Here is a 27590-nt window from a genome sequence, read left to right as displayed (position 1 = left end):
GTATATTATACAGGCAGTGCTCATTAAATAAAACCTTTTAAAAGAGGCAAAGGAAACTGACAGTTTACATGCTGAAACTATTATTTCAGTTTCTGGTTTACAGTTGTGGTGAAGATTATAGATGTAAATAATTTTTCTTGGATCGCACTTTGTTTTTCGAGACACGTTTATGGAATGTGTTTCAGAATAGTTCTTTACTGGCCCGTGGCCTAAGATCTCATCTGACAAGTAACCAGCTCTTCATCTCACAGGAAACCTGTCTCTCCGTATAGATCAACATGAACTCAGACATTCAATCTCCTGCCTCAGCTTTCCAAGAGATGGCATTACATGCACGTGCCACCACGCCTACTCTCTTGAATTGCACTTTTCAAGGGTCCCTGGCTTGAGTCAGGAATGTCTGGCTCCAGTGGCAGTCTTTTGAAAACCTGTACCACAAGGATACAAATGAACAGGAAAAGCCAGAAGCTCTTTTCTGCCACAGTTAAGTTCGAAAATGTGGACATTAGAGCCACCCGGTGGGCTTGTGAAACTCAGATCAATCACCGTGTCTACCTGGAGTGGACCTCTCAGTAGGTCTAGGCTAGGAGCCAGCTTCCTGACTTCCTAGCCAGTCTCCAGGTGCTGCTGATGCAAGGAGATCAGATATCACTTTTTCTGGAGCTTGACCTTCTGTTCCTTATTTCTGAGTAAGTGCTCTGCAAGGCCAAGTGCACATCATCTACTGGAAAATTTTAAAGTAAGTCCAGCCATAGCTGAGATAGCATAAAGGGACAGTAGCAGGCCTTTTGAAGATGATGCTGGGCATCCCTGTCCTCATAGAGCTGCTGCTGACCTCAGCCTGCAACCTGACTTGAAAATTAGTGGTTTGTAGAACATATCCACGAATACAAATATGCTTTGGATGGCTGGGATCTTGCTCAGACTTTCTATAGATGGATAACGCTATGGTGTCTTTGTTTGGTTTTAGGGGATCTTTGTAGAGTAAATATGATTTCCACCCCTTCCTGGGCAAGTGAACTGTTCACAGATGTTTAGGGGATATCTTTAAAGACATTTCTTTGCTAAAGTATAAGGTCTACTAAGTCCCAAAGAAATTACAAGGAGGGGTGGGAGGTTTGGGAAACAGAAGCAGCAAAAGGAGAACAGAAGATGGATGGTCTGTTAAGACTTATGCTGGTTGCTGGGCAGCGGTGGCACACGCCTTTAATCCCAGCACTTGGGAGGCAGAGGCAGGCGAATTTCCAAGTTCAAGGCCAGCCTGGTCAACAGAGTGAGTTCCAGGACAGCCGGGGCTACACGGAGAAACCCTGTCTTGAAAAAGAAAGAAAAAAAGACTTACTCTGGTATGAGGATCACGTTCCTGGCTTTAACCCTTCTGCTTTCTTAGGAGGCTTTGAAGTAGCTAATTCGAAGATGACACTAGAAAAGCAGGGAGTTTATTCCCCTGACTCTGATGTCAATCATTAGGTGTTACTATGGGCACCAGCTGTGAGTAGGCTGGGTTTGGGATCAGTGCAATGAAGAACAAGTTGGGCTTCCCACCACAGCCACAGGAGGAAGGGGAAGGAGGCCAAAGTTAACGAGTCAGCTGAGCATCAGACAACCTTGGTCAGGCCTGAAACTGGGTATCTAACAATGGTGAGCACTGGTGCGCATCTCTTCACTCTTTATACGTAGAAGGGGGAGGGGGAAGGGGTGCTAGAAAGAAGTGAGTTTCTCACAGTTGTAAGGACAAACAGCGATTGGAAATACTCTGCCTAATTCTCCTGGGCCCTGCCTTTTCAAATCATCTACAGAGCCTGCTATGCAGCCCGTGCTTTCCCTTCGATAGAGAGCTGCCTCCCCGGTGCGTTGATTATAGTTGTGGGCTTCCACACCTGGCCGAACGTCCTCCCTGTGTCTGCATACAAATCTTTTCCAAAGTAAAGAGCCAATGACCATCTTTATGAGTCAGGAAGGCCCTTTTAAGGACCCTATGGCCTGGTCCCTGCAGTGGGGTAGAAGGAACTTCTGAAGGTGCCCGCCTCCTAAACTGCCGGTTGCAATTATTTCCTGTGTGAAGCAAATGGATGCAGTCAGTCACCTTGACTCGGAATGGACCCTGTGATAAAGTGAACCGTGTTGTGCGCTTGCTTGAAGACCATTTGCCACTCACACAGATTGGATCTGCCTGATCATCCAAGGGCAACATTTCTGTCTTTGTGATCTCTTTAGCAGTGGCCCCGCACACTGACTTAAAGACTATGTAATGAGGAAACTGTCTTCTTAGCCACACTCGGTGTGGCAGTCTCCTGGGTTGGGAGAGGATTTTGGTTTCACTCTTTCCTCGGCAAGGTCACACAGAACTGAGTCATGAGGGAAGTGCCCAGTTACTAATGAGGCACTTCCCCACTGACACCCTCAGAGTACTAAGCACACTTCCTCCAGCTGAGACTCTAAGCTCTATGGTGGCAAAACCTGTGGGAGCAACATTTTCTAGAACTTTCTCGGGAACTAGCAACATGCCAGAGTGTGGTGGGTGGTCAAAGCAGACTTGGACTGTTAGCTAGAGTTGGGATAGTTAAATGATCCTGTTATGGTCGGAGAGTCCTTCAAGTTCTTATGATCTGAAATTGGTCTCTATTGGGACTGCGGATATGGCTCAGGGGTAGCAGACTGTTGGGAGCTGACTTGTAGCAGAAAGCGGCTAACAGCTTTGCAGCCATCTCGAGCCATATACCCTGACGTGGGACTTGTTTTTCAACAGCCTACAACAGCTGAAGCACAGTCTGATATCCCACATATTTTGTTTTGCTGTTTAGTGCCCCCAGCTGCAAGGCACATGTGGTAGCCACGCCTGCAAGGCATGCGGTTCATGTGCTGTCCACGTGCTATCCACGCCATACATGCCTGTAAGGCGCACATGGTATCCAAGCCTGCAAGGCGCACAGTGCACTTGCTATCCACACTATACACGCCTGTAAGGCTTACGTCATATCAACACCTGCAAGGCACGTGGTATTCACGTGCCTACAAGGCACATGGCAAAAGCCTATAAATACCCCAGATTTCCCTTCAAGAGAATACAGGAGAGAATACGGGAGACAGTGAGAGAGACAATAAAGGAGAGAGATACAATAAACCAGACTTGAGACTTGATCAGACCCTCTGTCTTGTCTCCATTCTTCGCGTCGCTTGCCCCATACTCTCTCTCGCTAGACCAGGACCTGCGAAACAGAACGGGCCATTACAGTTTGGCCGCTGGGGCAGCTCGGGCGTTACAGCAGACTTACCTGGCACATTCAAAATCGTAGGTTCCATTCCCAGCGCTGCCAAATAAACAAGCTTCATTTAATTGTTATATAAAATTTAATCACTGTCACAAAAGAGAGAGAAGATGGACGTTTCACAGGACTATGGTGCTCAGGGTCCCAGGCTTTGGAAAATGACTGAGATTCACTGATTGCTAGGTTGAGACACCCATGCTTGAACTCTATAAGAACAGGGAGAGATCAGTGACACACCAGTATGCTTTGTGTCTTCGCTTACCTGAAGTCCCATCACCTTGGGACTTTGCTGGCAAGAAAGCCATCACCAGACATGGCTTCTCAACCTTGTACCTCCAAGACCATGAACTGAAATAAACCTCTGTCCTTATGAAGTTATCTAGCCTCTGGTGTTCTGCTTTTTCTTTGAAAAACAAAATAGGTCCTTACACTCACTAAGGAGATGGTGAACTATGTCAACTTAGGATGACTTGGGTTGGACAGCAGGAATCCTTTTCTCCGTCGGATTCGGTTTAATTCACAAATCACTTGTTGTATAGGGAGACTGGGGGTGGGCTACATAATGTGAAAGGTCTTCATAATAATGATGGCTACCACCTCCCCCATCCTGACAGTTCTCTGAGAATTTTTATAAGCACTTCCCATGTGTTATCAGTGTAGCTCAGTGGTTTTCAACCTTCCCAATGCTGAGACCCTTTAATACAGCTCCTCATGTTGTGGTGGCCTCAACCACTTTGTTGCTACTTCATAACTGTTTTTTTGCTGTTACCAGTTATAATGTAAATACCTGATCTGCAACTCCCAAAGTGGTCCTGACCTATACAGTGAGGATTGCTGGTCTAGGTCTTCCACACAATAGCAGTGTTTTACAGATAAGGAAGTTGAGGCAGAGGGGAGTGGTTCACTCAAAACCAGAGAGCATGTACACAGCAGAGGTGGAGATGCATGAGAGACAGTTCAGCCCCAGGTTCTTGTCACTCACCAAGGTGACCAGTCTCTGAAGAGGGACACATTAACCCCTGTGGTGAGTTTGGGAAGGTTATGGAACTTTTAGGTACTGCAGCCTTGCTGGAGGAAGCATATCACTGATGGTTAGCTTTGAAGGGGCATGGCCTGGGCCACAGTTCCAGTTTATTCTTTACTTCCTGCATGTGGGTGGAAATGTAATCTCTCAGCTTCCTGCTCAAGCCATCTGCTGTCCCTCTGTCCCTGCTGTTATGGGTTCCGGACCTCTGCAATGGTAAGCCCGCATAACCCGTTTCTTCTATACGGTGCTGGTCTTGTTAGGGTTTCTATTGCTGTAAAGAGACACCATGACCAAGGCAACTCTTATAAAGGACAGCATTTAATTGGGGCTGGCTTACAGGTGCTGAGAGTCAATCCATTATCATCATGGCAGCATCCAGGCAGGCATGGTGCTGGAGGAGCTGAGAGTTCTACATCTTGTTTCAAAGGCAAACAGAAGACTGTCTCCCATGTGGCTAGGAGCCCACCCCCCACAGTAACACACTGCCTCCAACAAAGCCACACCCACTCCAACAAGGCCACACCTCCTAGTAGTGCCACTCCCTATGGGTCAATCATATTCAAAACACCACAGTACCTTAGTCACGGTCTTTTACTACAGGAACAAAACATAACTAATATATCTCTGCCCTGCTTCTAAGGAAGCCCACTCTCCTGGCCTCATCCTGTCCAGTGGTTGCTCAGGCTGTGTTCTCAACACTTCCCTGACTTCTGTCCTCTCAATCCTGTCCTATCTTTCACAGTTGCTTTCTTTCTATTTCACTCACATATTAACAGCTCTGTGGTGACTGCCAAAGCCGCCAGGAGACCTCGTGCCGTGGACACTGCGGATGGAACCTTGCTCTAACAGACTGTTGGCCTGGAGGTCTGGATTGCAAGGGAAGGAAGGTCTCTGTAGGACAAGAACCCAGCAGCAAGACTGAGCAGCAGAGAGGAGAGAGGGGCAGACCTAAGATGTCAAGGACCCTACAGGGGACACTAATACTTGAGGAGGCTAGGACTTCTCTGGACCACAGGAGTGTCTACCTGAGCCTCTATTGATGGATGCTTTTCCACACCTGGGTGTGGCCAGGAAGATTCAGTGAACCCTTCTCGCCTGACACTCACTCACTGGACTGCTCAGAAGCATTTATTGAGCAACTGGTACATGTCTGTGGTTCGACTGATGAGTGACGTCCAGCTGATGCTCCACCCAAAGATACCCTTGACACCTCCCGGCCCCATGGCTGGGGCCTCTTACTTCCAGCGTCTTGATATGCACAGACACAGGAGACTCTTGGAATCATCTTTATTTCCTGGGAGTCCTTGAAGGAGCATGAGCACTGGTGGATCCTCATGGCTTAGCAGGGCGTTCCTGTCCTTGGCAACTCGCCCGATGGCACCACATGATGCTGCTCCTCTTGACCAGCCTAAGGTTAGTGGGAGTGGGCTGCAGGGTCAGAACCCAGACATTGTCACCTAGACACTCTCTTATCTGCACCTGCTGGCTCCTTGTGGCTCCCTCAATGTGTCCCAGAGGCTTGGAACCCTCTGATCTCTCGTCTCAGGGGACCTCTGAGCCCCACCCTCACCCTGTCTCATTTCTCTCTGGTCTCTATTTCCATTCACCAGGTGCCTACCTCCCCTCTGTCATTCTGAGCTTCTAGGCTGCTCTGGGCCTGCCCCCCAACTTCCTCCGGCTCTGGCTTCAGCCTATGAGAAATCAGAGAAAAGAGAGTGAGCAGTGGTCCAGGGCATCAGGGAGGAAAAGTCAAGACAGAGGCCTGAAAAACTGATACCCAGGCTGAGAGGCACGCTCCCCTTCTTGCCCACAGTTCCCTGGGCTGTCCTGGGCCTCTCTGGCCTCCTGCAGCCTCTGTTCCACCTCCTTCAGCCTGGCTTGCAGCACAGTCCCTGCAGGCAGTGGTGGGACATCAAGGTGGGCTCTGGAAGCCATGGATCCCACCACCCATCACTGCCCGAGCCTCACTCTCCATCAGCAGCTGATTTTTCCTGTGCTCCACCGTGCTGATCTCCTGGGCCAGTCGCTGCTGCAGGACCTGTAAGAACGGAGGCTGGTCTCTCTGTTCCCCTCTCCTGACTGCACCTCCAGCCCACCCTTCTTTGTACTTTTGACAAAATCCTTCCCTTCTTTAGGTCATTCGCTTGTATTTCGATTTCTGCAGGGACTACAAATTCACTGCACCCAATGTTGCCTGTGTCTCCTCCCCCTTATTGCTCAGAATCCATTTCTTTTTTTCTTTTCTTTTTTCTTTTTTTCTTTTTTTTTTTCTTGGTTTTTTGAGACAGGGTTTCTCTGTGTAGCCCTGGCTGTCCTGGAACTCACTCTGTAGACTAGGCTGGCCTCAAACTCAGAAATCCGCCTGCCTCTGCCTCCCAAGTGCTGGGATTAAAGGCCTGTGCCACCACCGCCCAGCCTTGTTTGAACTTTTTAAAGAATCTGGGTTGAGTCTTATTGTTTTCAGAGAGCATCATCAAATTTCTGGCTAGTTTTTATCTGTTTTTTAAAAAGATTTATTGATTTATGTATTTTATGTATCTGAATGCTCTGTCTGCATATATGACTATATGCCAGAAGAGGGCATCAGAGCCCATTATAAATGATTGTGAGCCACCATGCAGGTGCTTGGAATTGAACTCAGGACCTCTAGAGCAGCAGCCAGGGCTCTTAACCCCTGAACCATCTCTCCAGCCCCAAGTTTCTAGTTACTTTTAATAACATTTAATTCTCTCTGAAACTCATGGCCTAGGATTATTTAAAAAAAAAAACTTAAAATTTTATTAAGCCATGCTCAGGAGATAGTTGAGTGGGTAAGCTGTTTGTAGTAAGGACCTAATTACAGTTCACCAGAACCTTCATGAGGCTGAGTGTGATGAGGACTATGTGTAAACCAGGAACTTCTATGGCCTGATGGGAGGGAGAGACTGAAAGATCCCTGGAAGTTTGTAGACCAGCCACTTTTTGGCATACACAAGGGCAAACTAGAGACTGTCTCAAACAAGGTGCGCAGGCAAGGGCCAACTCCTCTGACCTCCCAAGTGCTGGGATTAAAGGCGTTCGCCACCACCGCCCGGCTCAGAATCAATTTCTTACAACATTTCCAGCCTCCCCTTTAAATTTGGTTTTCTTTGAATGTTCCAGGAGTTCAGCCTTTCTCATGCATGCATGCACTAACCCACATATCATCCTCACTCATGTGCTCAACATACGTGGTCAGATGCTACCAAGTCAAAGATGGTGGCCCGGGATTACAGGATCTGTCTATTTTGCTTTCTTGGTTGTGCTCTGGGTATGCATTTCCCTAACCCTAAGAAGCCTGGGGTAGGAAGGACCGTTTGGTGTACCACTGTCTCCTCCTGTCTGGGATGCTGCCTGATGCTCCCTTCTTCAGCTGATTGAAGGTTTTCTGGAGGTTTTCATGGGCCTCTTTGAAGCAAACACAAAGTCCACAAAAGCTCTGACAACAGCTGGTGAAGAATGCTAACTGTGGGTGTGAGGGGTGGTGAAAGGTGGCCAGTTGTAAGGCCAAGGAGGACAGGAAGAGAAGAGTCAAAGTCTATCCCATGGCACTGGACCTGAACAGGCGTAGAGAGTGACCATTCACAGACACTGAAGCCTGGGGAGAAGCTTACATGGAACTCCCAGAGGTCCTTGTGTTGATTTGCCAGATCCTCCAGCCTCTCCTCTGGTTGTTTAGCATCCAAGCTGTGGAGACACCCAGTGATAAAAAGTTGTGTGGCCAGGACCACTCTTAGCACAGTCAGGTCTGGGGTGCCTAGTGCTCCCCGGGTCCCATGAACCCTTCGGGTCCTGCCCGGTGCTCCCCTCGTGGGTCTGTAAAAACCTCCTCTCTTCACCATGCAGGCCCTACTCCCACAACTTAGCTGCCCACCAAACCATAAACTTAGAAATAACCCCAGCTTCTTTGGTCTGAATCCTGACAACTGGATTATATCACTCACAGCCAGATTCTGCCTGAGCCCCTTCTCTCTCTGTCTCTCTCTCTGTCTCTCTCTCTCTGTCTCTGTCTCTCTCTCTCTCTCTGTCTCTCTCTCTGTCTCTCTCTCTGTCTCTCTCTCTCTGTCTCTCTCTCTGTCTCTGTATCTCTCTCTCTCTCTCTCTCTCTCTCTCTCTCTCTCTCTCTCTCTCTCTCAGAATGCTTCTCTTTCCTTTCTTGTGTTACATGTGATCCATGGATCCTTCTGGGGGGACCACAGCTCTGTCCATCCCGTTGTCCTTACAAATGTGTCTTCGCAAGAAAACCGTGTATATATAAAGGTGCCGTTGGTTACACCGTCTAATTTATTCTATCACCAACCACCACTTAATGGTCACAAAACTGTCCTGTCTTCATGCTCTAATTTATAGAAGGGAAACAAGGAGTATGTATTATAGAGGGATTGGCCTAATGCCTCTTGCATATTTGAGTCCCCAAAATTGTTTGCAGGAGAGAATCCACATGTTCACACGTGAGACACTGAGGGACCCTGTCCCCAGTTGGTTCTGATTGGTAAATAAACATGCTGGCAGCCAATAGCTAGGCAGGGCAAACAGAGGCGGGACTTTCGGGATTTCCTGGCTTGGGAATGAGAGAGAAGAGAGATCAGCCATGCCAGGAGAAGGAAAGGAGAGACACCATGCCTGAGAAGAGGAGGGAGGCATAGCCGGCATGTGAAGGAGCCAGGAGAGTGCAGTCGAGTTGGACAGCCCTCTGGGTCCAGGGCAGCCGAGGTAGAATATAGAATTTAATAAGTAATAACTTGGGATTATTGGTGGGAGGTGGATCAATCACATGGAGGTTAGGAAGTGGTCCAGCCATTGAGGTGATTAAGGCATATCAAAATATAAAGGCTGTATATGTGCCTTTCATTCAGGAATGCAGAACATTGTCACCAATAATTCAGCAATGTACCCATGACTTATTTTACCAGGCCTTGCTCCCTCCTCCTCGAGCTGGGGAAGAGGTGGGAAGGACTCTTACCTTGGAGTCTCACTTTCTCTGTCTTGGGCATGCTTCTGGAGAATTGACAGAGCATCTGTGGAGAGAACAAACAAGATAGTCTGATGAGGGACCTTGAGGGAACGAGGTTAGGCAGAGTCTGGGGCCTCCACATCACCTAGGACATTGGTGGAAACTTGCAGGACTTGGGTGTGTCCTTCACAGGAGGAGACAGGGGCGGGGCGGGGGGTGGAGTGGGAGCAAAGCCATGACCCAGCCTTCAGTGGGCATCCTGAGGCTGCTCGGGAGGGCGAGCTTCGTGAAGGGACAGGAAGAATAAGGAAGAACGATGAGTACCTTGCTTTTTGCACAGAACCTCCTCTAGGTGTACATTTTCTTCATTCACTGGAAAAACACAGTGACACTTTCGGGCCCCAGAAGCTCCATCCCTTATGCCCACTGCAACTTCATCCAATAGGCAGAATCACACAGAAGACAGGGGGGACGTGAGGTAGTTTCCTCCTACACTTGTAAACATCTCCCACGGGGTCGATCCTATTCCTTCCTCCCCTGACCCCACACCCGTGTTCTATGTGAGTGCTGACAGAGTCACAGGAGTGAGCACTCCGAAGAAAGTACAGGTTCGTGCCGGAAGGAAGAGTGAACTTTTAAAGAAGCAAATACCACGTCAGGTGGAAATAAATGAGGTTCTGAAGAAAGAAATAAAGCAGAGGAGGCAGAGAGACAGACAGACAGACAGACAGACAGACAGACACACACACACACACACACACACACACACACACACACCAGGGTGGGGATTGAGAGAGTGAAGCAGGGGTGGAAACAATGGGGTTGGATTCTGATTTTACATAAGACCATCAAGGTAGGGCTGTTGGGGCTATCTGAGCTGGGAACTGAAAGATCACATCCTAGAGTGGCTAATCTGAATTGTCTGAGCTAAACCATGGGTGAGAGCAGAGCCTGGGTAAAGGCCTCTAAGTCACACTTAGAAACACCAGCAGCAGACAGGTCATCCCTGGATCTCTCTTTTAGCCCCACTCACAGGAATCTAGTTCCTGATGCATGGCTTCCTGGAGTGCTTGAGCCTCTCCCAGCTCCTCACTGGATCTCTTCTTTGCTGGAGCAAAGAAGGGAAGAAGACATTGAATGAGGGCCACCTTGCGGCTGGCTGGTGGTATCAGCTGGCCAGTCTAGGGTCCCAAACTTACCTTGCTGCAGCTCATTAATACAGCGGATCAGGTCCTCAATCTGGGGCTCCAGGCTTCCCTCTGAAGAAAGAAGGCAGACTGAGCCAGAAAAGACAGGTGCTTGTCTGTCCCAGGCAGCGGATGGAGGACCGCAGCCTGGGGCTGCGTTTGTACTGCTGCCCGTCCATAGGCTATTTATGGAGCACCTGCTTTGTGCTGGGATCTGTAACAGGTTCTTGGTCCTTACAGGGCTTACATTCTGGGTAGGGGAGTGGGAGTGGGTAAGGCCCACATGCAAAGTCACAGAGGACGGTAAGCTAGGGGGAAGGAGTGGAGGGCAACGGAGAGAAGGTCCTCCAGGACCACAGGGGAGGCTTATAGCTGCAACTCGAGTGTGGTAGAAACTGATGGAGCCCTCCCACGGGCACCATTCTCTTGGGGGGGGGGGGGCGGGGCAGAACAGGCTATCACTCCTGCCTCTCTAGTCTCTAGCTGTCACAAAGGCAGCAGGGCTTTCCAGTGACAAGTGCCACCTTGCGAGTTCTCAGTGTCTTCTGAGAGTCACTTCTGACCTCACGGCCCATTTTACAGCTCTAGGGAGAAACCTTCCTCCTGCCTTATCATGTTCTAGATCAAAGGTGAGTCACAGGCTTTAGGATTTGAGACTGTTTTATACTGGCTAAGTCTCACTGCTAACACCTAAAGCAAGCTGGGGGTCATAAGCTTAGCCCCAGACCTTTCAGGATGACAGACTCCCTTTCTGGACACTTCTAGAAGGGTGAATGTCCTCCAGGGTGCTGACAGCAATGGGCAGAAATCCCCATGGCCCAGGGACTTTATTTCACTGCAGATGGTCAGGGTAGGTTACTATACACTTGCAATCCTACAGTTTCTATACAAAGTTTTAGTCCAGCGCACAGCCACATTGAAATGCAAGAGCTGTAGCAAGTGATATGAGAGGAGGGGTTCCATTTTCTTTGCAGCAAATCAGTGGATACAACAGTTGAAGCTGAGAATCCTCTGGTGGGGTGGGGAAGTCTTACTTCCGACCCAGTATTTGCTTCAGCACTTAAATGGGTGCTCAGTGTAAACTGGCTCCCAGGTCCCCTCTCAACAACAACAACAAAAAATGCCAAGCGCAAAATGCTCTGTGCTGTCCTTTGCAACTTGTGGGTTTTAAAGGAACAAGATATATACACCTGTGAATGTTGTTTATTTTAAAAGGATCTCTGGATGACACTTGACCATTTAAAAACTGCTGTTGAGGGGAAGTAGCTCAGCCGTCCTGGCTTCAAGCTGCAGCACAAATAAACAAAACAAAACAAAACAAAACAAAACAAAACAAAACAAAACAAAACAAAACATGATACTGCTGCTTGCCTGTGGATCGTGAAATTGAATAAAGAGATGCATGATAGGGTAATAGATGGATGAAAAGATGGACTGATGGAGTGTGTGTGTGTGTGTGTGCACTTGCACGTGCACCTATGTGCCCCTATAAACGGAGACAGATTTTCCTTCTCTTAAAGATTTTTAAGTTTTAGCTGTGACTTTTTTTTTTTTTTTCTCAAAGAATAGAACTGAATCAGAACAACAGGACCAGCTTCTAGCATTGTGAGTTGAAGCTTTTGGGTTCTAATTCTGTTTGCCTGACTCAAAATCTGAGACCCAGACACAGGATGCCTGACCTTTCTGTAGCTTTTTCACTGTCTCCAGCAAGTCTTCCGTCGTACTCAGAGATGTGGCCTGCCCTGTAGAGATGAAAACCAAAATTACAGGACCAAGCAGGAGTATGGGTAAACATACAAAAAGACACAGACCCAGGTCGAAAGCAGCTAGCCATCTTTAGACACTCCTGGGCTATGGCCAAGGCTGGGGTTAGGGCCAGTTCTCCAGCCATAGCAGGGCACCTGGGGAATGCGTTCTCTGTTTTTAAAGATCACCATGTATCCTGGAGAAAACAGCTTCGCTACAAGGGGCAAAAAGACTTTCCTGAACTTCCCTTAGTCAAACTCAGGATGAGAAGAGAGAATGTCTTCTTAACTCTACTGCTACTGAAAGGTCATAATGAGGTTCCAATAAATGCAACAGGGAAGACAGATTTCATATTTAAAAATATCTATAGCCCTAACTTGTAAATTCTAACAAATGATTGGGTCTATACATGGTTACTCATGCTCTCAATACATATTTACTTAACGTGTATTTGTGTGTTGTTGTTGTTGTGGTTGTTGTTATACATATGTGTACATATATGTATGTGGTGGTGCATTGATTTATGTGGGGAAATGAATAGGGCAGAAGTCAACTTCTCTAGAAGTCTCTCTCCACTGTATGTTTTGTGACAGAGCCTCACTATTCGTGGGGCTGGCCATGTCAGCTGAACTGGTCACCCATCCTAAGTACGGAAATTGACATATTTCCACCCCTCACTCCTGCTCACCCTGTGCTCAGGTTACAGACAGTACTCAGCAAGGGTTATACTCATGCTGTACTTGGCATGGGTTCTAGGGATCTGAACTCAGGTCCTTCTACTTGAGCATCGAGCCCTTTACTCACTGAGCCCTTTACTCACTGAAGTCCAGTCTGGGAGCTGTTAATCATTGTAAACAGAAAGACATGAGTGTGGGGAGCCTCTTGTTGGACAGCCATAACACCAATTATGAAAGCAGAGAGAGAAAGAGAGGGAGGGGGAGGGGGAGGGGGAGGGGAGAGGGGAGAGGGAGAGGGGAAAGGGGAGGGGGAGGGGGAGGGGGAGGGGGAGGGGAGGGGGAGGGGGAGGGGAGGGGGAGGGGGAGGGAGGGAGAGAGAGAGAGAGAGAGAGAGAGAGAGAGAGAGAGAGAGAGAGAGAGAGAGAGAGAGAGAGAGACACTCTGTAATAGCACAAAGATTTTGACATTTTTAGTTCTAATCCAAATTAATACAAAGGGCAGATGAACACGGTAATGATGCTACTGGGGATCTGCTCAACATCATGAGGACTAGGAACATATATGAACACACACACAAGCACACGCACATGCACAGATGGATGGTGAAGAAGCTGTGAATCCCTACAAATTAATAAAGACTTGTAAGAACATCCCTGAGCCCTCACATGAGGCAGGGGTAGAGCCTTTAACCAGAGTGCAAGACTCAAGACCTCAGTTTGACCCAGTTCTGCCCTCCCCCTCAAACTGTTTAAAACCACAAGGAAGTTGGGATATTCACAGTGGCCTTGCAGAAAGGGTGACTTGTGGCTTTGTTCTTTCTAAACTCTCAGCTTCGCTTCACAGTTATCTTGCGTGGGCTTTCATTCCTGATTCCCCGTTTAACTCCTTAGGCTTAACCTATCTGCCTCAAGAATACCGGGTACTCGCATTACTGGTCTCCCTCCTTATCGCCACTGTAATTGGTTATGTATTTATTGGGAATTAGTGTGAGTACCTTTCCACCCAACTCCGTTCATACAATTACAGATAACTACTAATAATCAATGAAGGAAGAACTACCAAGAAGATGCTACCCAGCAGTAAGAGATATTCCCACCAGTACACAAAATGTTCTTCCTCGAAGCACAGAATGTAACATTCAACTCTGAGTTGGGTGTAAAACTCCTACGAGCATACATTTGAAGTGTGGGGATGAATAATTTTGAACATAGTTACATTCAGAGTTCTTTTAACACCCAACACTGAAATATAAAAACACAAGGGTTGATCTCTACGACTGAGTTCAGTCACTATTGTAAATGTCTTCAAACATGAGTTTGAGTGGACAGAAGAAATAAGAAAGAATGACCTGTAGCCCATATCAATGAACCACAATGAACTGATTTTATTTGGCTCCCAGTTCAAGCAAATGGTTTTTTTTTTCATGATGCATACTTCTGTAGATGTTCTAACATGAGCCAATATTACTTGAAAAATTAAAGCAAACACCCCTAGGAAAAAATGCCCTAAATTCTTGAAATCAATGATAAAAGCTCAAACCCCAGGGACTGACTCCTCTCCATAAGAACCTGGATGGAAAAAGAAATACACTCAAAAACATAGACCACAGCCAGAAAGTGAATGCAGAAGTGCTTCTCCATCATATAGAAAATCCCTTACCCTCAGACCCCAAGTTCCTCAGTCTCTCTCCTTAGGAGTCATTCAGTGATATAAACTCTTGATTCACATACAGGCATGCACCCTTTCTCCACACCCAGGACACCATGTCTGTTGTACAGGATGTGACAGGTTTTCTATGCCACTTGACAAGGTATATCAGTGATCAGCTTATTCTTTTTAGTGGCTGTGTGGCTTTCCACTACACGCAGACCATAATTTAGGAGCAGTCTCCTTCTGTTGCCTATGGGACTTTCTCCTTCACCGCTCTAAATGATACCATGATGGTCACATTTTCCATTTCTCAGCTGCAGACACAAAGTAGGTCTCCTCTCTGTGTCTGCCATCACATGCCCTACTGCGGGTTACTATGTCCCATAGTTCCTTTCTCTTGTAAGGATATTTACCACTGAATTATCCTATGCCAGTATGACCTCATCCTTAGTTATATCTGCAAAGATCCCATAGGCTGGTTAGTTTGTATTTTGTTTGGATGTGTACAGATAAATACCTGCATGTATGCCTATGCATCACCACTCTGGTGCTCAGAGGTCAGAAGAGGAACCAGAGCCCCTAACTAGAGTTTTAGGGCTTTGTGAGGTGCTATGTGGGTGTTGGGACTCAAATCTGGGTCATGTGGAAAAGCAGCCAAGTGCACCTAACCACTGAGCTCTCTCTCTCTCTCCTGTTCTGCTGGTTAGTGTTTAACTATCAACTTGCCACAACCTCGAATCACTGGAGAAGCCCCTATTGAAGAATTACCTAGATCAGGTTGGCCTATGGGTATGTCTCTGAGGGTGGTGGTGTATTTATTGTTAATTAATACAGGATGGCCCAGCCATGGAGGTACTATCCCCCAACTTGGGGCTTCTAAAAGAGAGAAAAAAGCTGACTGAGAGCAGGCGGCATGGCTATGTGCTCCTCTCTGCTCCTTGCTGTGCATACGTGTTGTGACTAGCTGTGAATTCCTGCCTTGATTTCCCTAAAACGACAGGCTGTAACCTGGAATTGTAAGTCAAATAAACTGTTTCTCTCCTACATTGTGTTTTACCAGAGTAGTTTATCACAGCCACAGAAATGGAACCAGAAACTTCTGGTTTCAAGTAAGGCCAATGTTTTGCATTTATTCTTATTATTTAATTCTGTAACAATTTCATACATGTGTACAACGTATTCTACTGTGAGGCTCTGATGGCCCCAAGCTGGGAAACGGGGGAGGGGAGTGTCACACTTTTATTTTGATTAATTTTTGTGATGCTATAAATCAAACTCAGAGCCTCACACACACTATACCAGGGCTTTACAGAACTTATCACTGTCAGCTGTGACTATATTTTCACCATTTAGAAAAAAATTTCATGTGTCATTTAAAAAAAATTCATACTCAAATAACGTTCTAAAAATCTTTGAATTTTTTTCTTCTCCGAATCTCACTGCCATGATACAATCATCTCTGACAAGTTGGTGCATCTCCTCCCGAGACATTTTTATTATTTAAAATTTTAATATTTTGCCAAGAAAAAAAAAAGCTCACAACATAGAAAGATGGTTTTCTCCCTAACTTTTTATGAAACCTTTCAAGCAGAGTGTGGGGAAGCCATGCTGAACCCTATACTCTTGGCCTTGGTGCTACGATGGTTAACATCACCCAAATTTGCTTCGTCCTTAATCATACCCAGTACAGTTAACAATCGTCATGTGGAATCTCCAATACTCAGACCATATGTAGTGTTCTCTGACCAGCCTGTGTTCTCTAGCTGGCCTGTGCAACTTCTGCAAAGGCTCTATCTGTTGTTTTCCTCTCTCTGGCTTTTTACAGCTTGTCCTAAGACCCAGGGTAACAGGGGGAAAAATTTAGCTTTGTATCTTTTAGTGTATGAATGCTTTGCCTTGCGGGTGTGTCTGTCCACCATGTGTGCCTGGTCCGTGTGGAGGGTGTCAGATCCTCCCCCCCCCCAACAGAAGTCACAGACCGCGGTGAGACACTGTGTGGGTGCTGGATATCAAACCCGATCCTCTGCGGGAGCAGCAGTGCTCTTGAGCACTGGGCCATCTCTCTGGCCCCCAGGCTATAAGAAATTTTAATTTCTAATTTAAAAAATGTGAAACCTAGTATCTCTGTGAACTTAAAACAAAACAATAACAAAAAAAAAAAAAAAAAAAAAAAAAAAACCCTTCCATGTTACAAAAGAAAAGAGCCGAGGAGGGTAAGTCCCCATATAACATTTTATTTTGAAACTGTTTCAGATGTACACAAAAGTCATAGAAATAGGCTGTGGCTCTCTATCAGTGTCTCCGTGTGTCGAGTGTTTGTCATCTGTAAGCTGCAAACAGTATGACCCACTAGTCCTTAATACTCCAGTGCACATTTCCTATATATGGAGGCTCCAGGTACCTGCACAACTTAAAATCTGGGTGTTAACACTGGTCCCACGTTGACACAATCCTCCGGTGCTGCTCAGCTTTCCCTTGCTCTTACACTGTACATTACACATCACTACCTATTTTCTAAGAGATAAATAAAACAATGTATCACAAAGGCCTCCATTTGCTCCCCTCCCTCAAGGCCCCTCTCCACAGTTATCAGTGTGCTTACCTCGGACACTTTTGACGGCTATACTTTCTCCTTTCTTATTTCAATCCCAATTAGTCAATAATAAAAATAAAACTTCTGGAGCCCATTTTTTTTTTATGAATAAACAATTATATCAACTGAAAATTATATTTCTCCACCTTAAAAAAAAAAAGTCTACAACCTGCATGGATATACGTAGATTTGGTCAGGTTCTGGATCACTTCTATCTCTGCCTGTTAGTAACGCACCACTGGCCACCGTTATAGTCTGGCTCATGTAGTCTGGCTCCTGTGATTACCTAGCACGAAGACTCCAGATGGGGAACAGCCATCTGCTGAAAACATAATCCTCTACCAGAAGGCCAGTGGGGCTGCATAGCACCCCCTCCTCCCCAAGGGCCAGTCAACGGCTAAGAAATGTGACCCGATCGATCCGCCTTTTAACTCCCTCCAGTGCTGATGATGATGAAGATGATGATGAAGTCCTTTATTACTTAAACTTGGAGGAATTTGAAAGGTTGATGCTAAATGTTTAAATCTCTGTGGCACTGTATCATGTGCTTAACAAAGTGTGGCTTGTCTTATTTCTATTCTTTGAAAACTGACGCCCAACATGTGGCTCCAATGTAAGACAAAATCTGCTAAAATGATGGCATTATTCATCCACAAAAAAAAAAAAAGAAAGAAAGAAAAAGGTCACTGAGTACCAGGCACCAAGCAGGTGTTCCAGGTGCCCGGGGAAATGCAGGTCTTGCTCTTCAAGGTCACACTCATTGTTTTGGAATCTCATGAACAGGTCTGGCAAAATGCCACCCCCTATGTTTGACCATGTAGTGACAGACGGAGTGTGCAGGAAGGGGAGGTGGAGAGAGATAGTTACAAAGATTGAACACCCATTGAAGCAGGGTCAGGGTCTCTGGTCACACTATTTTCTCTACTTTAGAATGTTGAGGAAATTTCTATAATTAAAACAAGAATGCTCTTCTAGTGATTTTACCATGGGAGATATTTTCTTTCGAAGGAACTGCCATTTCCAGTATTTTCTAGGCTGGACTCCATCACCTTGCGCCCGATGAGGAAGAGAAACTGTCATTACTGAAGTCAAACCAAATTTGACAAAAGTGGGGAAAACCATTCTCAAGAGCCTTGAGAAACACACGTAGTGATCTAGGCTGGCTGTGAGACGACAGGAGTCTCTTCCCTCAGCTGTGCAGCAACAGAGGGGCTTTGGGAGAATGTCACTACCCCTCCCGACTTGCTTAGTAATGGGGTCCTGAAATGAACTACTTGCTTAAGATATTTAATATGGTCAATAAAGTTGGCGAGTTAACCTAGGTGATGAGAACACGCATGTTATTTATTTCCACTTTGTGGAAGTTATAAGTTTCAATAGGCTAAAAACATTTTTTTCCCTAAAAAAATTCTCAATTATAATGAGCCGAAGCCTCTTTCCCATCTACCCTGTGGGCCCTCACTACCTCGGGTATCTTCAGCTTTCTCAGCTCCCAGGCACTCCGCCATCAAAGGCTCCAGCTCCGCAGCCATTTCCCAACGTGGGGTATCTGCGCATGTGCCTCAGAAGAGAAACAACAGCAGGAAAGGCAGCGCGTGCCAAGAGACATTGTAGGAAACCAGGGGGTTGGGGAACACAGGTATCTGCTTGGAGCAAGCGCAGACCATCTGCAAACGAAACTGCTAGTTTGCGTTCGCACGCATGCGCGCAAACACAGGGCCGTGTCTAAAGGCTGAAAGCTAGGTAGTGAGCAATTGAGGTGGGCTGTGAGCACAAGCTCTTTGAGGGCTCTTCTTTAGGTTGTCACTGCAAGTGGCCAATGTCCAGAACACATTTCCAACCCTTGTCCGTTTACAGCTCTCCACTAAAAGGTACAGAAGGAAGTTAAATCTTTTGTGAGTAAAAGCTCCAGTGGCTAAGAGCATCTTCACAAAGCTGCATTCCGGCCCATGGATGAAGTCGGGTGGCATGTTTCACACAGGTGGATGCTGAAGGCCACCTTCTTATTCGTGTAAGAAACAGCCCAACATTGGTGGGGCTTGGATCTGTTTGGGGTTTTTTGCTTGTTTGTTTTAAAGTAGGAAAAGGAAAAAAATGATGGGGGCAGGGAGGGAGCATGAAGGACAGAGGAAGGTCTTGATGGGGGCGGGGAAGGAGCATGAAGGACAGAGGAAGGTCTTGGAGGATTCAGCTTTAGGCTGTTTCGTTTTTGTTTGTTTGTTTGTTTTTAAATACCCATAGGCTGGTTTTAAGCACAGGCTAGCCCTGCATTCCAAATTCTAGAGCCCTTGTGGGTTACCCACCCCTACCCTGAGGACAGCCTCAGCCCAGTCTCAGGTCTGCTTGGAAGATGGACATGGTAGCAACCTGTGCTGCTTAGAAGAGGCTTGGCGGAGACAGCTGGTGAGAGGGTACAGTGGCTTTCAGGCTAGTTAAGGTGAGGCCGAGGACAGAGGAAGCTTCCCACTTTCCTGCACATGGAGGTGCATGAGGGGGCTCTGAGAGCAGCTTATGCCCCTGTCTGCTGTCACCCTTCTCCCATTTGTGGGCAAACCCTGACATCTTGCCCATGGTCAGGGAGACGGGGACCATCCCCGCACAGACCACTACCCACATTTCGAGTAGACACAGAACATAAAGCCAAATGTGGTCGTTCAGAGTCCGGTGAACAAGCCGTTGTTGGCGGCCTGGTCTGCCGAGGTGGATGGGGGTGTGGAGTATTTGGGTGGGTAACGGATGAAAAGCCGGTCCTCTTCCTTCCTTACCCAGCGCAAGAGCTTCGTCACTACTAAGATGGCACCAGCCTTGGTAACCAGGGGGCTGAGGCAAGTATAGAGCTCAAACTTGGAAGTCACCTGGGGAGAGGGAAGGAGAGAGTCAGATGAGCTAGGGCAGTCAGGAACAATTCTGTGTTCCCAACCCCAGCCCTGTGTGCTCCTGAGGCTTGGGAGACATGCTTGGCAGCAAGCAGATATGGCTTGCTGGGCAATCTGGTATTCATCCTGTCAAGGGCAGACGAGAGGCCAGCTGGGTCAGCGGCTTCACCTGGGTGATTCTGACTCTGTGTTTCTCCATGTGCTTATCTTCGGATTAGAGATGACATAGCAGCAATACTTGACACTGAGGGAGCAATCGTACATCCATGGCTGTCCTTGCTCCTTCCCCTGTGGTATCATCTCAGCCTTAAGATTCAATGTGATCCACACACCAACCTGAGGCCCGACCCTGAGGTCTCCAGGACCTCCTCTGTGACACTTCCCACTACTCTGCCCAGTGTTCTCTTTCTGCCCCAGCAACGCTGACCTCTCTTTTGTTGTTCCTCCAGTCCAGCCTGCCTCAGCCTTGCCTCACATCTTGGTCTTTTCCCTGTGCATAGGCAGTTCCTCCTCTTGGGAGGACCTCTCTCTCACCACGTCCTCTCCACTTGGAAGCCATCTTTTTAGCAAGCCTTCTCCCGACCCCTTGATCTAAAACCCTGGAGTTCCTTAGAAAAAGACAGTAGTGTTCCTTGGCCAAATGGCTGTGTCCTGGAAGGATGGAGTATGTCAAGTAAGCTGTACTTGTATGTGACAGAGATGTGCCAATGGGAAACAGGACACAAGCTACCTAAATCAGGGAGTCCACTGGCTAAATCCAAAATAACTGCAGAAAACGCTAGGAAAATGTTTCGCACTACAGCAATCAAGAACAATCCCAAGAGGCCATATTTATATAAAATATAAACTTCTGGGCCAGTGAGATGGCACAGTGGAAGAAGGGGCATTTGCTACCCAAGCCTGACCATCTTATGGATTCTCACAAGCTGGCCATTGACCGCTATACTCCACACACATGTACATGCATACACATTAAATAAATAATAAATAAATGTAATTTCTAAATTTAAGAAAAAATCCAACAAGAAGTTTGTTCTTATAGAGAGTCCCAACTATAAATGGAAAAAGTGGAGTGGTTAGAAAAGCCACCAGCAAGCAAATGCCTGGCGATTGCTGCAAGTTCAAGTCATAGCGCATGATAAAATGAATGAGGAAATACACTTCTAAAACCCACAACTGCCCGGGCCACGGGGGCCACAGGGGCCATGGGGGTGTGCTAGTTACAAAGGGGACACACTATCGTAGAAGTGTGGCCGACTCCGCCTTCCCTGAGAGAGCTGAGCTGACGGCACAGGCCCTCCCTTCAAACAGTGCACTTACTGCATGGCCTCTCACTGTGACCATGCTGGATGGAGCACAAGAGAGCGGAGTCAGGGCGTTCCACCAGCAAGTTTATAGATTGATGCCCTTTGAAAGTGCCAGGGCCACAAATCAACAAAGCCTGTGGAGCCATTCCAGAACAAATGAGACCGGGGAGCATGAGTGAAAGGTCTCTTTATACTGGCTTTGCCACTTCCAACTTCAAGATTACTTAAAAAGTAAACCGGTAATCCTAGCCTCCAACAGTGCTGGATCCATGGTAATATGCACTATTATTTAATGACCCTGTTGTGGGAGGCCTCACTTCCTATGGGACTGCCTGCCTGGCCACCAGCCTTCCTCGGTAGCTCATCTTTACCAGACTCATAGGACAGTCACTCTAGGTAGAGGGCACAGAGCGGTCCTGAACCTGCCATGGTTAGAGAGAGCTGGGGCCTTACACTGGTAGAAGGGGAACTGGCAAGGTCGGAGATGGCTGGAGATGGGAGCCTTGAAAGTCAAAGACCACGTCCTGATTGCTAACGGGGGAAAGCTAATGGCAGGGCTAAGGTAGGGCTGAAGACAGTGAGAAATTCTTCTGTAATTAAAGACACATGTGCCCAGAGAGTTAGCATGCAGATAAAGGCAAAACCATGCATGTTCGGTGAGCCCATGGAGGGTGTTAAAGCTAGAAGGGATCATGACAGGGAAGCAGGCTCGCAGGAGGGAACTAATTTACTGACAAGCTGATCAACTCACCCACGCCAGCAGCGTCTCTTTCTCAGCCACGTGGTAAATGAGGCGCAGGGGTCGGGAGGTGCTGTGGAGGCGGGCATGCAGCCGGTGATACAAGTCGGACAGTCGCTGTCGCTCCTCCTCCCTGCTGTATGGGGCCTCTAGCTCGGGACTGCAACAGAGGGAGGCAGTGGCATGGTGAGTCAGAGCTTGCCTCCCCTCTCAGGCTAGGAACTGTAATAGGTCATGGGGTTCAGCTTCTCCCGTTAGACTAGGGTTTCTAGTGGTTGTAAGCCAAGCTAGGAAAAAGAGCCTTTCCCCACTACAACAGGGGACTCCTTTAGGTTGGTGCTCAAGCCTCTGCCATCAGAGAACTGTCTGTTCCCCATTTCCAGAGTATGGCTAGCTATCTCCCCTGACTTATGTGTACAAGATGCTGATTGTCTTGGAGACATGTCTTCAATGGACTTGGGGTCAGGGCCCACCTGGTAAACTGTGGCAGCTGGCGGTGCTGTTCAGGGATATCCAGTGGCTTATAGAGAAAATGCCGGAGGCCAGGTGCCCCCACAGCCTGCACACTGTAGGCAGGGGCGTTGGCTGCGGGGACATTAGAGAAGCTGGCAGCCTCCCCAAGAGTACGCAGGGCACCAAGGTTGTGCATCCCATCTTCAACCAAGCGCCGGCAGGCAGCCATGGCATGGAAGGCTTCACGGTTGGTACCAAGCAGCAGCAGGCAGACGGGCATGGAATCCAGGCGGGCCACATAGGCATAGAAGAAACCGTCGGGGTTAAAGCGAGGCAGGCACACAGGCGCCCATGCCTCACCTGCTGCGAAGGCTGGTGCACCCACCCAGTCAAGCAGCAACTGGAGATCAGCTGGGTCCAGCCGGCACTCGGCCAGCACATTCCTCTCCTGGGCTGCTGTTATCAGTCGACCGCCGACAGCCAGCACCGACAAGGCCAGGCCTGGGGCTGTACAGCGCCGCAGTAGTGTGCCCAGGGCATCCCGCAGTGGACGGGCCAGAGGCACACAGCGCACAGCACCCAGGAGCAGGGCACCTGGGTCTTGCTCCACACTGTCCAGGAGCCGGTCCAGTGTGCGCTCTGAGCCAGCCAGCAGGCGACGGAGGTCATAGTTCTGCTTATGCGCGAAGATGCGGGCCACGCTTGCACGCGTTAGTGTGCTCACAATTTGTGCATGTACTGCAAGCAGCTCACCTCGTAGCTGTGCTGCAGACTGTGGAGTCCGAGACACAGCCACCAGCAAGAGTGGACCCTGCTGCAGGAACACCAGCTTGTGGTCCTCTAGGGGGAAGAAGAGTGGGTAGGGTGGACACAGACCAGGAATGAGCCAAGGGGTCAGAAAGGACACCTTCCCAAACACTCTCCAACACATCCAGCACCTGGCCTGACTGAGCCTACGCTCTTACTCTGCCAGCACCACAATCAGGACGAAGACAAGCGGGACATCTGTGGAGCTGTGTTGGCTATGGAGTTGTCGGGTAATTCAGACACAGCATGGAGTCAGGTGGTGGGATGGGGAGATGAACAAGGATTAAGACAAGGCCAGGTCATACAATATGCCTCCTCACTCCCAGACAACCAGGGCATGTGATGCCAACCATATGTAGCTCAAAGAGATGGACCTCCAGACAGTTACCCTGACCCATTGACTCACTTCTGGTGGGTAGGCAGGTGTACCCATGGCCAGTTATATAGACCTCTAACTCCCCAGCCACATTCCCGGCCAGCAGCCCACCACTCTGAGCCCTTTCCTCTTCACTCACCAGCATAGATGGCACGGATGGCGTCTCCTGCACTCTGCACGAAGGACACAAGGGCTGTCATCACACCCATTGTGGCCGACAGTGCCTCCACGCTGCCATACCGTGAGTAGATGGGCTTGCCCGCCTCACTCAGTACGAACACGTGCTTCCGCTGGCTGCGCCAGTCCTCGTCACTGGGATCCCCATCACTGGGGTCCCCATCACTGGGGTCTTCTCCCTGACCCTCAGAGCTACTCTCAGGTTCTCCAGTGGGAGTGCTGTCTGAAGCTGCAGTTTCCCAGTGCTCACAAGTGCTTGGCTGGGCCTCAGCCTGAGGCAAAGGTGACAGGAGGCTGGATGGGTGGTCCTTGGCCTTGGATCCTGAAAGGGACCGTTGAGTGGCCCATCTCCCACTAACCTCCTATTTTCCACAATCTACCAACTCCTTACCAGCCCTCTCTCCCCCCAGTGGCCCCCCACACTCTGACAAAGATCTCTGTGTCTTCCTAGCTGTTCAGTGAACATGGCTGACAATGGCTAGAACCTTGTGTCCACTAACACTAAGGTTTCAATGAACCTCACCCTAAAACACAAATAACCCAACATGTTCTCACTGTCCTTCATTGGCCTCTCCATCATTCCCTTTAGACACTGCCATTCCCAAGTCTCCAAAGCACCCCATTCTCTGAATCTGCAGTGGCTCTTTGTTAACTCAACCTGACCCCTTTTTAATTCCCCTGATGTGTACTTACCCCTCAGTGACCACCATTAAAATACCCCCACTGACTCTCCTAACCCCTTTCACCTTCATCCACATCCACTGATCCCCAATGACTCTCCTGATTAACCATACTCCCAGTGATGGTCCTTATTTTCCCATGAGAGCGGCCATTAATAGCCACTGACATCCAGATCACCAGGACTCCCCAACCTTCAACCACTCCCCCTATTTACTTCTACTGCCTCATTAACACCCAAACAAATACATATTAACGTCCCTGACACCTTAGTATTCAATAACCTTTATGACAGCTCTTATTTTACTCCAGGTCCCTGCCCCCACCCCACCAATGGGCCACCATTAACAATCACTAACCCACAAGGTTTTCACTACTTCCACGGCCTTCCCCAGAGTTATCATTTTAAAGCCCATAATGAAGTCCCTTGCTTCCTTCCAGAAGAACATCCATTCCCACTGCCGCTGATGTCTACTGATTCACCCAATGATAGTCATCCATTTGCAACCCCATCTGATTTTCTCACACTCAGTGTTTTCATATGTTCTTACTTGTGCACTGATACTCCCATGTTCCCAAATACCCAAGCAACATGTCTCAATTCCCACCACCCTTGAAAACAACCCTTTTGGGAGCCAACTATGCCCTATCTGATTCTTCAAGGATCTACACTCAGGTGAAGTACATTCTAATTTCCCTACACCAGACGGGTGTCCCGGGATGTGAGAACTCCAACCTTAAAATGGGACTGTCCGGGCAAAACAGCACAATCCATCTTCCTAGCCTTGACCCTTTACCATAGAATACATCTGCAGAAGCACAATGCTGCCCCTCCCGACAACAGCTGACACCCATTGGTTTCTATGTCATTTCTCAACGATTTCAATTAAGTCAACAAGTCTGTGTCCAACGACTGACCGAGCTATGCCTCAAGTTACTTTCTTGGGTCACCAAAAAACTGCCCACTGGTCTCCCATTGATCTCTTCCCCACTGAGCTAGCAATGACAACCCCAAGGGGTTGCTTCCAAGGCTTCATTGAGGGAAGCTATACCTGTGTCCTCCGGGTCCCCATCTCCGGGATCCAGCGTGCTTGAGTGAACCCCTTCACTGTCTCCAGCCTCCTCTCTGGGGAACTGCGTGTCCACCAAGTCCTCCACGCCCCCGGGGGCTGGGACAGCATTATCTCCTCCGGCCTCCATCTGCACATCCCTGGAGAGAAGGGGAATCGAGGGTGATGGGCAGCAACAGAAAACTTCTTAAAAGCCTTCAGGGAGCCAGACCCCCTGGATACATTCCTAGTGCGTTTCCCCCTACGGTTTTCGACAGGACGCGACATTAAAAGACATGACCAAATACTTGCACCCTCCGTCACTTTCGGAAGGGTGACGCTCCGCTGGGCTTCCGCAAACACGATATATTAACACCTGTTTCAACCTCGCATCTCAACTGGGTGGACAGCAACACTTCCAGGAGCCGCCGCGGCTCCACACTTCCTGGTGTGGTGGGGATTTGCCACACTTCCGGAAGCGACGCCTCCCGGGGCACTTCCGGTTTCACAGCCGTATTTACTCCCTGGAGTGCCAATGGCCGCCACACGTTGCGTTCCCTCACCGTAAAGATAGCGCGGGACTCTCCCGGAACTCTGTGGAATCTGTGCGACCTTCTACCGGACACAGCCAGGGTCGGCTGCGAAGTGGAGCCAGAACGGCCCACTTCTTGTACCAAGAGCTACTGGCTGAAGGGGGCGGGGCCTGGAATCTACTGGGGCAAGAGGGCGAGGCCTAGTTCCTCTCATCCAATCAAGAGTAGGCTCTTCCCTAGGTCCCTCCCCGTTCTGGTTGCACCTCCGCAGATAGTCTGCACTTATTGGTGAAGGCCACAGCTTATTCTTTGACTGACATCTCCCTGTTTCTAACCGAAACCTCAATCCTGTTCCGGTCTTGGCTGGAGCAAGAAAGTGCCGATCCAATGAACTGGCGTCCCAGAAACAGGGACAACTTCAGTCTCTTTTATTCAGTAAAAGGGGCAGGGCGGAGAGTACGCTTGACGGACAGCCTCTCGTTCCAATCGGAACGTCGCGCGCAGTCCAGTCAGCCTATGAGACTCGGATGCTGACGCAAGAGGCAGGCTCTGCTTCTGGGACTGACTCTTGGGAGTCTGGACCCCTCCAGCCTGGGAGGGAAGCCTACAGAAACTAAGGCAGGCTAGAATGTGCGGGCAACACGAGCCCACACCACTAGCAAGGAGAGGTTCTGTGGACCAAGCCAACTAGATCAACAGCCTAATCCTTGGGCGGAGTTGGGGTGTGGCTCTCAGGGACCTCTGCGTTCTGGTTGGCTGAGAATTCTGCCGTGCCTACCTCCGCGTGTCACCATTGGCTGGATGGACCAGGGGCAGCAACAGCAGTAAGGAATCTTGTGCACCCAAGCACCTAGAGGCTCTCTTCCTTAAGGCTGCTGATTGGGGATGGGAGTGTCTAGGCGGCCAGAAGTGGCTCCAAGCTAACAGTTTTGTTCATTTTGGTTTTGAGTCAGACGCTCCTATATAGCAAAGGTTGACCTTATACTTGCGATCATCCTCCCTCAGCCTCTATCTGCCCCCTAAACTCAAGTCAGGGTCGATTACAGTTCTGCTCCTGCACCTGGCAATGCTTTCAGGTTTAGAATGAGGGTGTGAATGTACCTGCTCTGGACGTCCAGGTCCGTTTTCTCTGTGTTTTGTTGTTGTTGTTGTTGTTGTTTTCTGTACACTGGTCTTTGAGACTGCTTGAGCCTCGCAGTTTGTGTCTCTGAGTGTTACTATATTACTATCAGAGAAAATGGAGTTAAGCGTATCATAATAACATAAAGGTCGAAGGTTTCTGTTTTGGATACAAGGTTTCAGGTATCCTGGGCTGGCTTCTAACTCATCAAATGGCAAGGATTAGTCTACTTCCTTCCATTTCTTCCCCAGAACTTGAAATTACTGGTGTGCCCTTGACACCAGGTTTGTGTGATGCTATAGTGCTAACCCAAGGCTTCATGCATGCTGGACAAGTATTCTACCTAGTGAGATA

General features: G+C 48.4%; 2 protein-coding genes across 3 annotated transcripts; both read right to left on the bottom strand.

The window, feature by feature from the left end:
* Positions 1-4446: 4446 nt before the first annotated feature.
* On the bottom strand, positions 4447-18653 carry Syce1l (synaptonemal complex central element protein 1 like). Its single transcript, XM_076915917.1, has 11 exons — positions 18587-18653; positions 12135-12197; positions 10468-10527; positions 10302-10376; positions 9593-9640; positions 9278-9332; positions 7929-8001; positions 6265-6334; positions 6074-6188; positions 5915-5987; positions 4447-5704 (listed from the first exon to the last, which is right to left on the bottom strand). The coding sequence occupies exons 1-11, from the start codon at positions 18651-18653 to the stop codon at positions 5636-5638; spliced, it is 768 nt and encodes a 255-aa protein (XP_076772032.1). The 3' UTR covers positions 4447-5635.
* Mon1b (MON1 vesicular trafficking associated B) lies at positions 16743-26300 on the bottom strand. Of its 2 annotated transcripts, none has more exons than XM_034522680.2 (6): positions 26147-26300; positions 25587-25744; positions 23819-24178; positions 22517-23336; positions 22056-22203; positions 16743-19976 (listed from the first exon to the last, which is right to left on the bottom strand). In XM_034522680.2, exons 2-6 carry the CDS (start codon positions 25732-25734, stop codon positions 19776-19778), a joined length of 1677 nt encoding a protein of 558 aa, XP_034378571.1. In that variant the 5' UTR covers positions 25735-25744; positions 26147-26300; the 3' UTR covers positions 16743-19775. The 2 variants fall into 2 exon arrangements, with proteins under 2 accessions (XP_034378571.1, XP_034378572.1); XM_034522681.2 differs by lacking the exon at positions 26147-26300 and adding an exon at positions 25960-26115.
* Between the last annotated feature and the right edge of the window lie 1290 nt (positions 26301-27590).

This window comes from Arvicanthis niloticus, chromosome 18 (assembly GCF_011762505.2).
Source record: "Arvicanthis niloticus isolate mArvNil1 chromosome 18, mArvNil1.pat.X, whole genome shotgun sequence".
NCBI lineage: Eukaryota > Metazoa > Chordata > Mammalia > Rodentia > Muridae > Arvicanthis > Arvicanthis niloticus.
This window is presented reverse-complemented; position numbering and strand designations above follow the sequence as displayed.

Bases quoted from the DNA above. Each gene is read 5' to 3' on its own strand.
- Syce1l (XM_076915917.1), bottom strand. From the start codon at position 18,653: ATGGCTGCGGAGCTGGAGCCTTTGATGGCGGAGTGCCTGGGAGCTGAG. The intron at 8,002-9,277 runs GTAAGAGTCCTT...GTGTCTCCACAG, and splicing joins AGAGAAAGTGAGACTCCAAG to CTTGGATGCTAAACAACCAG. The intron at 6,189-6,264 runs GTGAGGCTCGGG...CACTGCCTGCAG, and splicing joins AAATCAGCTGCTGATGGAGA to GGACTGTGCTGCAAGCCAGG.
- Mon1b (XM_034522680.2), bottom strand. From the start codon at position 25,734: ATGGAGGCCGGAGGAGATAATGCTGTCCCAGCCCCCGGGGGCGTGGAG. The intron at 23,337-23,818 runs GTGAGTGAAGAG...TCTTCCCCCTAG, and splicing joins CATCCGTGCCATCTATGCTG to AGGACCACAAGCTGGTGTTC. The intron at 22,204-22,516 runs GTGGGCCCTGAC...CCTCTGTTGCAG, and splicing joins CAGCTGCCACAGTTTACCAG to TCCCGAGCTAGAGGCCCCAT.